At 38.2% G+C, this 15,502-nt stretch overlaps 3 protein-coding genes across 5 annotated transcripts; 2 read left to right on the top strand and 1 right to left on the bottom strand.

Annotated features, from left to right (window-relative positions):
- The first annotated feature begins 2,762 nt into the window (after positions 1 to 2,762).
- LOC103330285 (CASP-like protein 1F2) lies at positions 2,763 to 4,070 on the top strand. The gene is made up of 3 exons (XM_008232829.2): positions 2,763 to 3,292; positions 3,406 to 3,544; positions 3,625 to 4,070. The coding sequence occupies exons 1-3, from the start codon at positions 3,048 to 3,050 to the stop codon at positions 3,850 to 3,852; spliced, it is 612 nt and encodes a 203-aa protein (XP_008231051.2). The 5' UTR covers positions 2,763 to 3,047; the 3' UTR covers positions 3,853 to 4,070.
- An 87-nt stretch (positions 4,071 to 4,157) lies between these two features.
- Positions 4,158 to 7,612, bottom strand: LOC103330284 (Endosomal targeting BRO1-like domain-containing protein). Of its 2 annotated transcripts, none has more exons than XM_089049561.1 (12): positions 7,456 to 7,612; positions 6,962 to 7,287; positions 6,655 to 6,729; positions 6,522 to 6,580; positions 6,277 to 6,412; positions 6,059 to 6,155; positions 5,915 to 5,981; positions 5,611 to 5,709; positions 5,418 to 5,507; positions 5,166 to 5,320; positions 4,943 to 5,044; positions 4,158 to 4,797 (listed from the first exon to the last, which is right to left on the bottom strand). In XM_089049561.1, exons 2-12 carry the CDS (start codon positions 7,158 to 7,160, stop codon positions 4,629 to 4,631), a joined length of 1,248 nt encoding a protein of 415 aa, XP_088905687.1. In that variant the 5' UTR covers positions 7,161 to 7,287; positions 7,456 to 7,612; the 3' UTR covers positions 4,158 to 4,628. The 2 variants fall into 2 exon arrangements, with proteins under 2 accessions (XP_088905687.1, XP_088905688.1); XM_089049562.1 differs by having other exon boundaries at positions 6,962 to 7,238.
- Positions 7,613 to 11,831: 4,219 nt separating this feature from the next.
- On the top strand, positions 11,832 to 14,663 carry LOC103330283 (translocon-associated protein beta (TRAPB) family protein). 2 transcript variants are annotated; one of them, XM_008232826.3, is made up of 6 exons: positions 11,832 to 12,184; positions 13,388 to 13,486; positions 13,582 to 13,690; positions 13,772 to 13,843; positions 13,971 to 13,976; positions 14,128 to 14,663. In XM_008232826.3, exons 1-6 carry the CDS (start codon positions 12,000 to 12,002, stop codon positions 14,245 to 14,247), a joined length of 591 nt encoding a protein of 196 aa, XP_008231048.1. In that variant the 5' UTR covers positions 11,832 to 11,999; the 3' UTR covers positions 14,248 to 14,663. The 2 variants fall into 2 exon arrangements, with proteins under 2 accessions (XP_008231048.1, XP_088906267.1); XM_089050141.1 differs by lacking the exon at positions 13,971 to 13,976.
- The last annotated feature ends 839 nt before the right edge of the window (positions 14,664 to 15,502 follow it).

The following is a 15,502-nucleotide window of genomic DNA, read 5'->3' as shown; positions in this document are numbered from 1 at the left end:
CGTGTGTTGCGGCTGTTGGTGCAGACCCAATGGCAATGGTAATTGGTGAAAAAGGTGTGGAAGGTTGTGGTTGTCCGTTGTCCTGGGTTCTCGCTGTTTTGTCGTTTTGGAGGTTTGTGTTTGTCCCACCAAGGATCTAGTAAGATCAGTGTAGGATTTGGGTTGGATTGGGTTGGGTTGGGTGTGATTAGTGATTGCTGAGTATGTAGAGTTCACCTTGTGTTGATCGTTTGGTTTAGGGTTTGGCTTGGTTTCACAAATAATTAATCATCTTGATTTGCATTCCAAAAGGATAATTAAATGAGATGGAGTTTAGGGGTTTCTTGAATATAAGATGTTTTCGACAAAAAAAGAAAGAACGGGTAATTAAATAAAGAATAAGCAAAGAAAGAGACAGACATTTTGACATAAGATGGAGGAGAATCAGTGAAAGTCATATTAGAAAAAGAATGATTGGAAGGAGCATTGAAAAGTGATTTGATGGACTCGCGTGACTGGTGAGTGATTTTAGCAGTAGCTAGCTAGCAAGTACAAAAATGATATATGAGTATAGTGTATATCAGGTTTGATGAAAAGGACCGCGTTGCGTTGCTGTGGCTTGTTCCAAAAACATTTCACATAGGCTATAAGCCTATAAAAGCCTATAAGTTTAAGAAAAGGAAAAAGGCAGTTTGGTCTCTTTTGGTTTTTGGTTTTGGATGATAGCATTTTTGAGTACGTAGGTGATGGGGTTAGATAGATAGATGGACTCACTACTTAAGTTGTCATGTCACGACTCAATTTTCTGTAAGTGCCACACACACAACTAAGCTAAGCTAAACAAAACTAAATAAGTTTGCTTTAAAATTGAGGAGTAGTAGTAAGTAGATGCAGTGAAATATGTTTACTGTCTCCTGTTCAAACATTTTTATCTTCCAACAAACAATATTTATGAAACAAATAAAATATCATGTTTCCAAATTAATGCAGAACAAGTCGAACAACTAATTTATATTTTTTTGGGTTACATTGAAATCATTGGTCTGTCTTATCCACATATACCCGTCTTGTATTGTCAATACCCACGGTCCAGCCAACGTCATTTTAAGTTTAAATTTCCCTTTCTTTTTTTTTCTTTTCTCTCTGTCTTTTTGGCTGGAACTGAACCAAACAAGTTGAAGAGTGAAGGCAATTAAGAAAGTGATGGTCTTCGCAGTTGTAAGCCACACAAGAAAAGTCTTGTGAGTTTAACGTAAATTAGGGCGGCGAATGATGTTGTTTTTGACCAACTAACTCAAGAAGAAATAGACCATAAATTTAAGTTAGGAAGGGTGAAAAAAGAAAACTCACACACCACTATTATGAAAATTATAATTTATGACCACTTAAGATATACTAAAAATCTGAACGAATTCAACAAATATTTTATTGGTTAGAGAAATATAAGTTTAGTTAATACCAACAAGTCTGGAAACATTTATGACAACAACAATTTTAGGTTTTTTAAATTAAAAAACGGGGTGGTCTCCTCCAGGTGCAGATTATTTACACTAGACTGTTCGCTAATCTAGCCTCATTATGTCAGTAAACAAAGGAGGTGTCACTCGCATGATTGATGGGATAATGAAATTGAATTGTTTATTTAGCTGACTCTCCCTGCCTGCACTGCACCTCAACTCCTTAAGCACTAGATTCCAAGTCTCTCTATAGATTCTAGAACAAGGGGGACCCAAATCAAGTTTTTATATTGAGCATGTGCCATTATTACAAACGTTGGCTTAATTTTTTTATTTGCGTGACTTAAAACTTGGAAGTTTTCACAGGACATTGGCATATGCCATATATAATAGTTACATAATTAGCTTTTAGCTATCTGTTTCTGTTTGTAAAGAACCCCTCTACTCACCACCACCGTACGGCAAAATATTATATTGGAATTTTAGAAATTATTATTGAGTTGGGTCACTCTAACTCGTGACTCGTCCAAATATTTTTCCTTTTCTTTTTAGATGATTTGATGTGTTTAATTTTTAATCCAATATATGATTTTCACGAGACGCAATAATTAAATAGTCCAGTACCCCGCGTAAACTATATAATATACGTGTGATGTTGAAATCCCAAAATTAACGTACAAAGCATAATCATCAGTTGAGATTGAGAGTTGACCCAGCCAGCCAGTACACGCCAACCGACCTACCAACTGCCTATGGCCCGATGGATCATTATCTTTGGGCCTCTCCATCCATACTGGGTTGGGTTGGATTGGGTTAGGCTTATGAGAATGAATATTCCATTTATAAGAAACGTGCTAAAACTGTTCTGCTTACAAGAGTGGAGGAGATGGCTCAAAATCATTTAAATGTCACAATTGTTTGTTGGTTGATTGATGGATGGACCCCAAATGTCATTCCAAATGTCTGCAAAGGACTAAGGAGAGGAGAAATTAATGATGCATGCATTATTAGGAGAGAAGAGAAGAGAAGCAACACTACAGTGCACACAAAGGAGAGGAGAGGAGAGGAGAGAAGAGAAGCAACATGTCACCATGTGGATGTGGTTGTGCTTCTGATAGGATAGGATTTCAATTTTAACAAACAATGGTTTGGATTGGCCGCAGAGTTGAAATTTATTATTGTACTCGACTCTTGGTGAGCTTGGACATTTTTAATTCCAATAACCCGACTACACCAACCTAATCCCTATATTTATTTGTCAAAAATAATTAGGTTTTGGGTTTCAGAAAAGGGGAACTTGTTTTATTTGTATTTTGTTTGTATAAAATGAAATGGAAATCCCAAAATCAAGGGTTCGAGTACGAGACAAGGGTTTTCCTTTGCCTCTTTATTCTCCTTTATTGGACAGAAGAAGAGAAAGACTGCATTTATGAAGGGTCTTCCTTTTCCGTCCTCGTTAGGTAAAACTCACTTATTACCTCTCTAAAACCCTCCCCAGATCACAACTAGATCTTCTCCTCTTTGGGTTTTTGACAAGTGCCCATCGTCCCCATTTTCTCTGTTTTCTATTCAATTCCTTGGAAAAAGAACACAACCCAGCATCAAATTCAAATGGCGTCAGAGGCGTGTAAAGAGAAAACTTCCTCTGTGCTCCCCCAAATGACATCTTCTTCAGGCCTTCCGATGTCAAGTCCAAGGCAGCAGAGTAAGAGTTTGTTGGTGGCTCAAGCCACTCTAAGAATCTCAGCCATCGTTTTCACATTGATCGCAATATCTGTTATCGTCACCAACACCCAGTCTGTCATCGTTTTTGGGTTCAAGTTCGAAGCACATTATACCTACTCAACTGCCTTCAAGTAAACACAGATCCGCCACTGACTGCAGTGCACTGCTCTCAACTCTCAAAGATCCAATTTTTGAATTTTTATTTTTATTTTATTTTTTATTTGCTGGGTTTCTGTTGTTACAGGTTCTTGGTTGGTGCTAATGCTGTGGTGTGTGCCTTCTCTGCACTGTCATTGATCTTCTTATCCTTGTTCTTAAGCCGTTCAGTGCCACAACAGCAGCGGCAGCTCAAAAACTATTTCTTTCTCTTGGTGCATGACGTGGTTAGCAGCAAATGCTTCTCTTATGATTTCATAATTCTTCATCACTTATGAGAATTGTAATAATTTAATGTGAATTGCAGGTGATGATGGTGTTGATAATATCTGGATGTGCAGCTGCAACTGCAATCGGTTACGTGGGGCGCTATGGAGAGAAAAAAATGACTTGGCAGCCTACATGCGGCTATGTCTCCAAGTACTGCGACAGAATGTCCATCTCTCTTGCCTTCTCCTATTTGGCTTTCTTTGCCTACTTGCTTCTCACTTTCACCTCTGCCCTCACTCTCATGTCTCGCCCTACTACTCAATGAATTTCAATACATCATCATCATCAGAAAAACAAAACAAAAGAAATATCAGATCAGTAAGAAATTTCCCATTTTGTTCTTAGCATTTGGGAAATATGCAGACAGAGTGATATTGCTTGCTTGCTTGCACTATTTTTTTAATTTTTTTTTTGGCTAATGAAAAAAAAACTACAAGTATGGCCTCTGTAGAAGTTATGGTTAATGAATGGTTGGATTTTATATATCGTAGTTGGTTATATTATATTAGTCCTATATTCTCACTTGCTAATTCACAATCACAAGTTCACAACCCAAGAAGGAAGGAAGTGTTAATGGATGGCAAGGCAACAACCGAAAAATGAAAATAAAGTGGACCGAAGTTTTTACAATTCATAGGCATTAGGTAGATACATAGATGACACTTGTTTGTCATCAATTACTCGACACTTGACTGGTGTAACAAGCAGGGCATCCCATTTAATTCCACATACATACAAACTTGTCATCACTTGATCTCTTGACGATGACCCATTTCCATTTCTTTGGTTTCCGCGTGGACCACCACCTATTGCAATTGCAATTTCAATAATAACATGAATGTGCATGCGTATCCATCTTCATATTTCTAATTTATATTTTGACTCAAAGTCAACTTAGGGCAGGCAGGGAAGCAAAAATGATGTCTTATCGTATATCATCAGATTCATGTATAAAGCATATACATAGATACGGTTAAGTAATTAAAGGTAAAACCAAAGCAAGACTGTAACTGGTTGCTGTCCTCCTCCTGTGGTGTGCTATCACTCGGTTTCAGTCTCATCTTCACTATCTTTAAGATGCGCTTTCAGGGTCTGGCCTTCTGTTTCCCACTTTTCGGCATCCCATGCTGGGTCCATTTCCGGTAGCTGATAGTCATCGGGTCTTAATGACAGTTGAAATTCTGGCAGGTCAGGCAATGTTTGGAGAGCCCTGCGTAATTACAAGCTTATTAATTTTGAGTTTTCCATCTTTAATTTAGTTACGGAATAAATAACATCTCCAGGATATGAAAATTGAAATAAATCATATGAACTCAGATCATCATAGACATGTATAAAGAAAGAAAGGCCCTTACTTCTCTTGTTCTAAGAGGTAGCCATACATCTGCGATTTCCTTGTTGCAACTTCAGGAATTTTCTGATGCAAATGCCTCATAGCTCCCCAGCGTGGAGGAGCCCTTGAAATTTAGAAGAAAATAAAAGAAAAAACAAATCAAAGATAAGTGGAGCCACAAGAAAAAAGCTCAAGGCAAGGAAGAAGATTTTCATGCTTTACATATATGAACAGTCAGTATCAACCTGGTAACTGGAGCTGCAAGGCAAAAGGTTAAGCAAGCTTTCTTGCTCTCTGATAGAATTTCTTCCGCGGCAAGAAAACAACATACAGCGCTAACGTGGCAGGATGGCTCATTACCCTTGTCAAGGATCAGACCATGGTAGTAGTATGCTGCAGCCTGGTAATGCAAGGGTACATATCACATCTACACAGAGTGTATGCAGAAATGGGAACAATTTCGTAATTGGATGGAGATAAATCAATTGCTTTAATACCTTTGACTCAAGAAATTTCCATTTGATGAACCACATATGCTTCTTCCCACACCCGTTATTGATGTCACATCCTGACAAGCAGTGATAAGCCTGATCTCAAAAAGCAGGAGAAACGAACAATTTGTAGTAAACTCAGGATGTAGTTTAAGAGTTTCACAACTAGTTGAAGGATCTGTAGAGCATGTATACAGACCTGGCTAAAATAGGTCAATTGTTCACATGCCAATCTTCTTTTGACTGATAAAGTGGCCTTCTGACAGTCAACAGCCAAACCAAGCTGAATTTCTGTTCCCTGAATTAGTCATCAAGAACAGTATCTGTAATATATATCTCAAACTCAAGCAGTCGGTAAAATAAATCAAAAAATGAAAAGAAAAAAACAGTGAATGCAGTCATAACAGAGCAATGTAATCCAGATTTAGAGAAAACTAGTCTATTTCATGTTTCTATAGTCCATGTCAAGGTTAACGAGTGTTGATGATTCTTAAGTGAAGTACCTGGCCCAGAGATTGAAAGGAAATGGCCTCCAATACACCATCATGCAAATTGTTTGGCAACTTTTTCCTGCGTTCAGAAGATTTGATGTTTTAGTGTGAAATCTTGACACCAAATTCCCAAATTTACTTTAACTCTCAACATACTTGATTTCAGGCGGTATGCGAATCAGTACATCCCGGACACAGAATTCCAAGTAGCCTGATGCCTTCAGCAGCAAGTCGACAGCAACTCTTTTGCAATCTGAAAGAAAAGATTATAATGAACACTTACTTATGAGAAGCCATAATGATTTGGCTGTAAAACCTATAATTCAAAAAAGCATGAACATATATAATAAAGGGTTATGGACAAAAATACAAACCTGAAGAGACAGTCCTTATACCGGAACCAGAATGGTCGTGTGGGATCATCAATATGTCAGCCTCCGACAATGTAAGCACAGCCATGAGGTGAACAACAGACAGGACTTCAAACCAGGAGTTTACCACACAGGCTTCCTGCTTATCATATTTCCATCACAACAATTAATTGCATGACAAATTGGCAATGAATGATCAAAGGTTATCCCATAGTTAGCAAAATTAAGCTCGTTTCTGATGGTCTTACCTGCTTGCCATCCTCTAAGCTTTTCCACTTGAATTCAACCGATCCCTCTAGACCATATTCTGTTACATATGCAAATTAGCGTTTTATTTTTAATTGCTTGAGAGAGAGAGAGGGAGTTAAGTTTCTTTCAAACCTTTCTTAGTGAGCCCAATTAAAACAGACAAGTACTCCTCCAGTGCTCTCCTCAGTTCAGGAATAGCAGATCCACCTATAAGAACAAACAACTCCAGTTTAGAAGAAGAAACTCGGAAAAGAAAAGAAAAAAGCCTTTTGGTTGCTGAAAAAACAGAGGGAGAGAGTCAAGTCAACATTTGAACTACAAGTTCCAAATACTTGTGTGCAAGTCCCAATATCCTAATAGCACTAACTTCCTTTGGTACATTTTCCCAGCAACCAAACAAACAGAAGACAAAGAATGATGAGAGGAAGGGAGCGCTGACCAGTGTCCTCTGCCACTAAGACAATCTGATTGCGAAGGGAAGACAATCTGTGAGCAAGATCTATTGGGATTAGGCCTCTAAGCCGCCTTTGAAGATCAGATTGTGCAGGAATTCGCGTTGATGGGACGAGGACGACGACTTCGGGGACAGTCAACTTCTTCCTCCCTCCAACAGCATAAACAGAAGAAGCGCACCCCATTTTGTTTTGTGGGTTTTATTGGTTTCAAATTCAAACATAACAATAGCATCCAACACACAACAAACCACCCATCCAACTCTGTGTTTTAAGTCCCATCAAAGACACAGAATGGTGAAAAGAACGAGAGCTACAAATGGGCATAGTTGAGGCATTTTACAACATAAAAAGTCTAATTTGACAAGGATTAGGGAAAAAAAGAGCATGCATTTTACAAGAAAGATGTGAGAGAGTGGAAGACTAGAAAAACAGAGCATGCATGAATTGAATATAAAATTGCTAAGACAATGACACTTACTGGGTATAATAATACAGAGAGGAGAGGAGAGGAGAGTTGAGAGAGAGCTGTGAAGCTTCGGGGGTGCAATAGAAACGCTAATTTAATTATGGCCAAATCTCAGAGAGAGAGAGAGAGAGAGAGAGAGAGAGATCCGGGAAAATAGAAAGCGCTGTGACCGAGACGTGTCTCACATGGCGTAGACGACGTACTAGTAGAAGTCTCAATTTCTCTGCTGCTTTGTAAAAGGAGGAGAGGAGCCGTTGAAATTCGTCAAGAGAAAGTATTTTTTTAAGGGTCCAGGTGGACGATTGAACGTGAGCACGTGGCTTTCGAACTAGGCAATCACCTTCATGTTGGACCGATGGACAGCTGGCTTCATATCTGTGGCTCGCCGACATACGATGATTGTTCCTATAAAAGTTCTGGGCCCTTGGATCAGCCATGTCATGTACCGGTAAATTGGGAAGAGATCTCAAGAAGCACTTTCTCGGATTGAACTCTTGAGCTTTACTCTCTGTATTACTAATGAGTAAAAATTGATTTGTGGGAATACAGATACAGTTCGTTTGTTAATAGTAATACTGTACAAATATAATTTTGTATACGTAGGAAATCACGATCGATTATGGTAAGGGTGCACATATATTTAACATAACTTCTTTTTTTGTTTGGCTGGAATTGGAAGGATTCGTTGACCTTGCAAGTATAGGTTGGACTGACGTGACGATGATTCGATGAACAAAGCCTCCCTTCCGACTCTGAATCTAACAAACAAGTAATAGTTTTCTACGTGCGTATGTATAAAGAATAGTAATACAGGCCAGCTTTTACAAAATCCATGTTCTAGATTAGACTGATTATTGATTGATGCATTTTAACTTCAAGTTGACAAGTTATCTCATCACCTTCTTCGAATTCCTAGTGGAAACAAAGATTATTGCTCTCTCTCTCTCTCTCTCCCCCCCCCCCCCCCTATCCTATGGGTATGGATGGGTGCTCTGTTTTATATAGAAAACCTAGTACGACTTAGAGAGAGAGATCAGATGTGACATATATATATATATATGATATGTCCCATGAATATGAATGAACTCAGCATGAAGGATGATAATTGAGTATCTGGCACATCGACGATGATCCCTAGAGGCAGAGTGCCAGATGAAATGTGTTAACTAACTTGTTTAGCATTTACCAATAAAAATGAGAGCACGAAAATGCCCACACCAGATCCATCATATTACCATATATTATATACCATGTATATATATATATATATATATGTATACGGAGGAGAGAGACAGCTAGCCTGGTTTGCAGAGAGAGACAGAGAGGATTGATCTTTAATTTCTATATATAAATTTGTCTCTTAAATCGGACAAAAACCACACTATATTAAGTTTACTGTCAGTCAACCATTCATCTTCCTCTCTGCAGACTGCTGATCATCATCAATCCCTATTCTATTCATCCTTCTCTCTGCATACTGCTTCCCTCCCTCCCACTCACACTACGTACGTACCTACTGCTACTGCTCACTTCCTAAATACGTCACTCTTGTGATTTCTTTTTTTTGGGCCTTTTCATTTACTTGGACTTGGATATTTGGGCCTCCTAAACGAAGAAAGCCCGTTTACCTTTGAATGTAGGGTATTGGATTTGGACCCCTCACTCTACATCATACTGGATCTTCAGAAACGCTTTAAATCCATAGTCAGTCATGTACTGTTCTGTACTACTACTGGATGATTATCGCGAAAATTCTTTTGAGTCCAGTACTACTGTAACACTACCAGTATGTAGAGTGTACGTTGCAAGTGCCTGCTGCTGCTACTTTGCTACCCCCCAACCCAATGAATGAATCTCTCCCCTGTTTGATGTTTGATGTTTGATGTTTGATGTTAGAGATCACAACACAAACAAAGACATGATTAGGTTGTGTAATTTTGGACAGATGTCGACATTTGTTTTCTTATTCATATTGTACGTTGGATGAACAGTCAATACGAATCTCAACTTGATTGTTGTTACTGTTGTTATCATTATTTGATGCAATCATACAAGAGAAATAATACCAAGGTTGATGTGTTGACCTTATAAATTGGATGGATGGGGGCATCTCCTCCAATTCTGAATGGGTTGACGATGCCACTGGAATCTTGTTCTCATAAAGAGTGAGAGAGAGAGAGAGAGGGAAGCAGATTGAGATTTAGAGAGACTACTCTTCTGTTATCTTCTTTTCTCTAGATTTTATGCCTCTTTCCTTTTCTTTTCTTTTTCTGTCAGGTAAAATCATTTCTTTTTTATTCAATTTCAACCTATAAACAAAACAAGGCCATGGATGGTCACACTTAGTCTCTCACATTATTCAGGGAAAGAATATCTGTTCGAGTTTAACCCTATATTATATATTCATACTCTCAAGGGGTAGGATAGAATAAAAAGGTATACGTATGTGTACGTGTAATGTATTGCGATTAAGTATGAAACGATATCGAGCTCCCATCTCAACTACACAACTGATGATCATCATATCATATCAGGTTAAACCTACTTATCTAGCCCACACGAAAAAAAAAACAAAGCAATACTGATCATATTAAATCACTAATTAATAAAGAAAGAAGGCAAATCTTGGCTCTGACCTATCCATGACATTGATATCCAATGAGTCAGTTCCTTGAAAGGAACCAAAGGTGAGGTGAGGCATATTGACTCATTTTTGTATGTACATGTTGCATGGTCTCTTGATGAGCTCTGCTACTTGTGGAAATTCTATGTGTCTGTCTGACTAGTGTGCTTTGGTTTAGCTAAACAAGAAGGAGAGAGAGATGAGATGAAGATAACATATAGGCACAGAGCATGTGCTGGCTAGGGTAGGTCCCATTCAATTCAACTTTCAATCAAGGAGAGGAAATTAGAGATGGAGGAGAATGTAGTTATTCCATTCCATTTTCCATTATGGGCAGGCACAGGTCAGGGCATGCCAAATGAAATTATAGATGCACCCCGACTGACCCTGCACTTTCACCTTCACCTCCTCAGAGTCAGAGCTAGAGGAGCGAGAACCAGTCTGTCATGAAGATAGATAGATAGATAAAGGAACCTAGCTAGCTAAGCTAACGTGGATGAGGCGATGAGGGCCACACTTGATAACGTGGAATATATTTATTCCTCATCTCACTGTGCATGCACTAGTCTATCTACTGCTTAATTATAACTTATAAATAGGGATTGGATTAATGGGCATGAACAACAGCAGCAGATCACATACATATTTGAGAGCCAACTTAAGGAAATGAAGAGAGGGTCTAACATGAAGATAAGAGTCTTGTTTGGTAGCCAAGGATGACTTGCCTGCCTGCCTCCTAATTCCAAGAGGACAGCTCTGGTTATTTAGGGTTCTCAGGCAGTCTCCTTTGGCTAACTTGACAGTCTCTCTCATGCCAGACCTTTTTCTTCTTTATTTACCCATCCCATCCACCTTATATATATGTCTTTGTTTGTACCTAAAGCTTAGCTATTCGTTTTTTTTTTCTTTTTTTCTTTTTGACTGAACATATGATCATCAGCATTGTGCACTGGAACATCAAGAATTCATAATTGACAGGAAGGGAGGCCTTACATGAAAGAAAGAGTCTAGTTTGGTAGCCAAGGATGACTTGCCTGCCTCCAGTTTCATGAGCTTTTACCTATAATTAATTAATCTGCAGCTTCTTCACATTAATATTGTGCTAAATTCCTGTTTGGCTGCCAGGCAGTCACCTTGGCTAATCTCACAGCTCTTCTCTTTCATGCTAGGCCTCTTCTTCCTTCCTTCTTCTTCCCCTGATCAATACCTCAAGCCCTTCAGTTAGCTGCTTCTCACTCAGATAAACATTTACATAGTGCTTATATCTAGATTTACAATGCACACAGTACACTGCCACTGAGGTACTACAGCACAGTTTTTTTTCTTTACTTGTCACAATTATGATCGTTAATTTAACTTACTAACCGATTAGCATTTGAGCGCTTATACTCCTAGAGCTTACTAACATGAAATATACAAACCCGAGTTAGTGTCAAACATCTACAACTTGAATTTTACACAACATATATGTATTGGTTATATATGAAGCAAATGTTTGGTTTTTCTATTTCAAGATATCAACATAGAACAAGAAGTCACAAATTTAAATTCTCACGGCATCATAGTTGTGTGTGTGTGTGAGAAATGCCCCTCCTTTATGGTTTACACTATCATTTATACTTATTAAAAAAAATCAGCTTTCACAATTTCCTCACTTGAATTAAAAAGAAGAAAAATTGTGAATATAAACTATTATGGTATCCATTATCGATGAGGAAAAAAATCGTCAGCAGCAAAATAGACTCGATCCGATCCAAGAGAGTCTACCATATAGAGTCAAATAAAGTCCAATTACGAAACAGACCCTAGGCCTTGGGGTTTTACATTGCTATGCAAGTGTGCATTTTAACATACAAAACGGTCCAAACCAAACCTCACCAAACCTCAGCGTTGTCCGTCACGAGACGACTCACCACCACCATCCGAAATCGAAATGGCGAAGAATCCAATCAGCAGCGCCCTCATCTCGGCGGTGGTAGCTCTGTTTCTGTTCACATCGGCGCTCGCGAGCTCTGACTCGCCCTTTATCGTCTCCCACAAGAAGGCCTCCCTCAACAGGCTCAAGTCCGGCGCTGAGCGCGTCTCTGTTTCCATCGATATCTACAATCAAGGATCTTCGTAAGCCTCCTCTTAATTCCACCATTTCCGATCTCAATTTTTGTTCTTATTCTTCTTTTATTTGCAGATCTGGCTTGGCGTCCAATATTTGTCATTCTTTCTGTTAGATCCACTCGAACTTTTGCGTGCATGTCTCGTTTTCTCATGTTTTTCATTCTTATCTTCAATTATGGTTCGTCTTGCTTAGCTGTTGGTTGAATTGGAACGTATTTCTCGAGTATTGCGTTTTCATTGTAAATTGTTTGTTGTTATTGGATTTGTTTTTCTTCAATTTTATTTCTGTTTGGTTACTGTGAAATCTAGGAAGTTTGCTTGTTTTCTTATTGGAAAGAAAATTATCAAAAACTATTCCGTCAACTGATCCGGTACTGATGCTCTATATGTCTCACTAACTATGCAAAGCATAATGTTTTGGATTATTTGATAAAATATGTCATTGCAAAAGAGAAAACTGTAACTATTGTTGGAACCTCATTGTCACAGTGTTAGCTGTGTTTATATGTTATGTATGTTGAATGGGAAATGGCTGTTTGCTGGAATTGGTTGAAGCATGTGACAAAAGTGTTGAAGGAATTGGTGCTTTGTGGAGCGAGAGGATGAAAGTTACGTGGATGTTTTATTTGATGTATGTGCAAGTCTTACAAGTTGTAAAACCATATCAGCTTTATTAATTTCCCTTTCCACAGGATAACTTGGTAATATTGCCGGGGACAGTCAACTTAGAAAATATCAAATACCTTAATTTGAATTCTTTTGGGGCTAAGGGCATGGCCCAATGCTCATCTAATTAGCATGTCAGTGGTTGACAGGATGTACTAACATCCTGTAACTTACTTTAGATCGACTAGTTTTAAATTTGTGAAATTGTTCTTTATGTATTTGCCATGTCTGAGTGACCCATAAAATAACTTAACAATACTCTTCGTGGTCAAATAAAAGAGGATGTGCAAAATGCTTTTCCAGCCAACTTGCATTTAGTAGTTCAATTCTGCATTGAAATAAAGGCACAACACAACCCTGTTAACCTCATCTCTGCAGGCTTTCGTCATTGTATTTGTATATGAATCATCTATTTCGTTTTTTCTAGTTTCTCCACAGTTCTACTGATTGATTGTTAACTGATATTCTTTTTGTTTTGATTCTCATATGTCTGCTTATATGTGATAATAGAATTGATGATAATTTGTAATGATTCCTTTCCAGAACTGCTTATGATGTGAGCTTGAGTGATGAGAGCTGGCCTCAAGATATCTTCGATGTTGTCAGTGGTAACACTTCCAAGTCATGGGAAAGGCTGGATGCGTAAGTGCCAACTCATTTGTAATGGCATTTGCTACTTCGCATGGTTTTCCACTCCTTTTGTTTCTTATTTGTTTTTCCCTAAATGATATTCGCAGAGGTGGCATTATATCCCACTCTTTTGAATTGGAGGCCAAAGAAAAAGGAATATTTAATGGTGCACCAGCTCTTATTACATTCCGCATTCCCACAAAGGCCGCTCTACAGGTTGGATGTCTGCAACCTGTTCCTTTGTTTCTGGTTTTGGCTGTATAAATGTTTACCTTCTGACTTTCCTGTTTCTTCTAGGAGTCTTATTCAACTCCAATTCTGCCTCTAGATGTTCTTGCAGACAGGCCTCCTGAGAACAAGTTTGACTCGGTAAGCTTCTCCATCATATAGCAGTTATATTAGGCAATCTGATTTTGACAACTTTTACTGTGTTAACTGATGCTTTGTTTTTTGTTTTCATGGAATTACCTCTCTGGTTGGGGCGAAATTTTTTCAGGTTAAGGTATGAAATATTGTTTATGTGCTGTTGGATCTTTATATTCTGGAAGTTGTTAAATCATCGTGAACTTTACTTTATTTGTGTCTGAATAGAGTGAGGAGTTGTACCATTTCTTTGTTTCTCCCCTTACACGTTGACCTTCTCCTATCTACAGAGGCTGCTGGCAAAGTATGGGTCTCTGATCTCTGTGGTCTCCATTGTGGTTCTATTTGTGTACTTGGTTGCTAGTCCATCCAAATCCGGTGCTGCAAAAGGAGGCAAGAAGAAGCGCTAATCACTGGAGATGAAATTGAATCAAATGGCATTAGAGCAATTGGTGACCTTGCGGGGTTGCGAGTTGGTTTTTTCCTCGAGTTAGTGGCACATGTTAGTTTTGTGAAACATTCAAAAAGGACTACTCATTAACAAGTTAGTGTAAGAAGATGAACAAGCTGATGCATACGGCGGGCATAAACCCCCCAAGCAGATCTTTGATAATGTTTCGTAATGGGTAGTTTGCTCGTCAATTTTGGATTGAATGTTATCTTTTACATTTGATGTTAGATTTCATTACTTGAAATGAGACGCTGGTACTACAAAACCTGTTTGTTGCTTGCTTCTGGTAAATATTCCGGATGAAGTTGTAAATTTCTGCTGAATATCATCATATAACTGGATGCGATAAAACGAAATGGCTTTCAGTTATTTTTATTTTGAAGGTTCGAATCTACATCGTTGCTTAGTCCCTAATTCCTAAATGGCAAGCAATTAACCACTCGTATAAAGAGAATAGATCACTTTCACGTGGGCTGTGGCTTATTGTTCATTTTCTTAATCATGTACGACATTTGAAGAGGAACTTGCGAATCCGAAGTTTAGACAAAAGTTGAGAAACTCACCCCTGTACAAATTTTGTTGTAAGAAGAACAGAAAAAAGAGGAACCAAAATAAACAGAGAGTTGAGGTTTAGGATAGAGCAGTTGGTTAAAAATGAAGGGGGGATTGGTCAATAGTCAGTTAATATCTCGAGTTCAACACCCTTGGTACAAAATCAATGGATTATTTCCATCAATTAAAAAGTTTAAGTAGGTCAAGAGAGACTAGACTAACTACCTATTAGTCTACTAATATATATATATTGAAAACAAAAGATAGTCTAAACTACAAAGTAGGGAGGCACACGCACACACTCTCACCAAGGTACCATATGAGGATTGAACTTGAGATTATTGATCTACAAGTCAAGGCCCTTATCCATTGGGCTAGACCCAGTTGGCTACTAATATTTATTTTTATTTTGTTGAAAGACGTTGAGAGTTTGAATTATCCATTTTTTAAAATAATGGAAATAAAAAGTAGGTTTTAAAATTTTCAAATAATAAAAAGAAGGTTAGTAGAGCAATAATTAATTGAAAATATGAACCCCTTTGGGCTTAGGAAGGATCCAAATGTGATATTTATTATTGTTATTTGTTAAGTATTCATATCGCTTAAAGACGTTCACATTTTGTCAATTAAATGATAAAATCACGTGAGACATGATACGTGAC

Source organism: Prunus mume, linkage group LG4 (assembly GCF_029339155.1).
Source record: "Prunus mume cultivar Tortuosa linkage group LG4, ASM2933915v1, whole genome shotgun sequence".
Lineage (NCBI taxonomy): Eukaryota > Viridiplantae > Streptophyta > Magnoliopsida > Rosales > Rosaceae > Prunus > Prunus mume.
This window is presented reverse-complemented; position numbering and strand designations above follow the sequence as displayed.

What these genes read in the sequence shown, in the direction of transcription:
- LOC103330285 (XM_008232829.2), top strand. Translation starts at nt 3,048, where the DNA reads ATGGCGTCAGAGGCGTGTAAAGAGAAAACTTCCTCTGTGCTCCCCCAA. An exon ending in ACCTACTCAACTGCCTTCAA is followed by an intron (nt 3,293 to 3,405) that starts GTAAACACAGAT and finishes CTGTTGTTACAG; the next exon opens with GTTCTTGGTTGGTGCTAATG. An exon ending in TTCTCTTGGTGCATGACGTG is followed by an intron (nt 3,545 to 3,624) that starts GTTAGCAGCAAA and finishes TGTGAATTGCAG; the next exon opens with GTGATGATGGTGTTGATAAT.
- LOC103330284 (XM_089049561.1), bottom strand. Translation starts at nt 7,160, where the DNA reads ATGGGGTGCGCTTCTTCTGTTTATGCTGTTGGAGGGAGGAAGAAGTTG. An exon ending in CTTAGTGGCAGAGGACACTG is followed by an intron (nt 6,730 to 6,961) that starts GTCAGCGCTCCC and finishes TTGTTCTTATAG; the next exon opens with GTGGATCTGCTATTCCTGAA. An exon ending in CTTGCAGCTCCAGTTACCAG is followed by an intron (nt 5,045 to 5,165) that starts GTTGATACTGAC and finishes CTAAATTTCAAG; the next exon opens with GGCTCCTCCACGCTGGGGAG.
- LOC103330283 (XM_008232826.3), top strand. Translation starts at nt 12,000, where the DNA reads ATGGCGAAGAATCCAATCAGCAGCGCCCTCATCTCGGCGGTGGTAGCT. An exon ending in ATCTACAATCAAGGATCTTC is followed by an intron (nt 12,185 to 13,387) that starts GTAAGCCTCCTC and finishes ATTCCTTTCCAG; the next exon opens with AACTGCTTATGATGTGAGCT. An exon ending in CCACAAAGGCCGCTCTACAG is followed by an intron (nt 13,691 to 13,771) that starts GTTGGATGTCTG and finishes TGTTTCTTCTAG; the next exon opens with GAGTCTTATTCAACTCCAAT.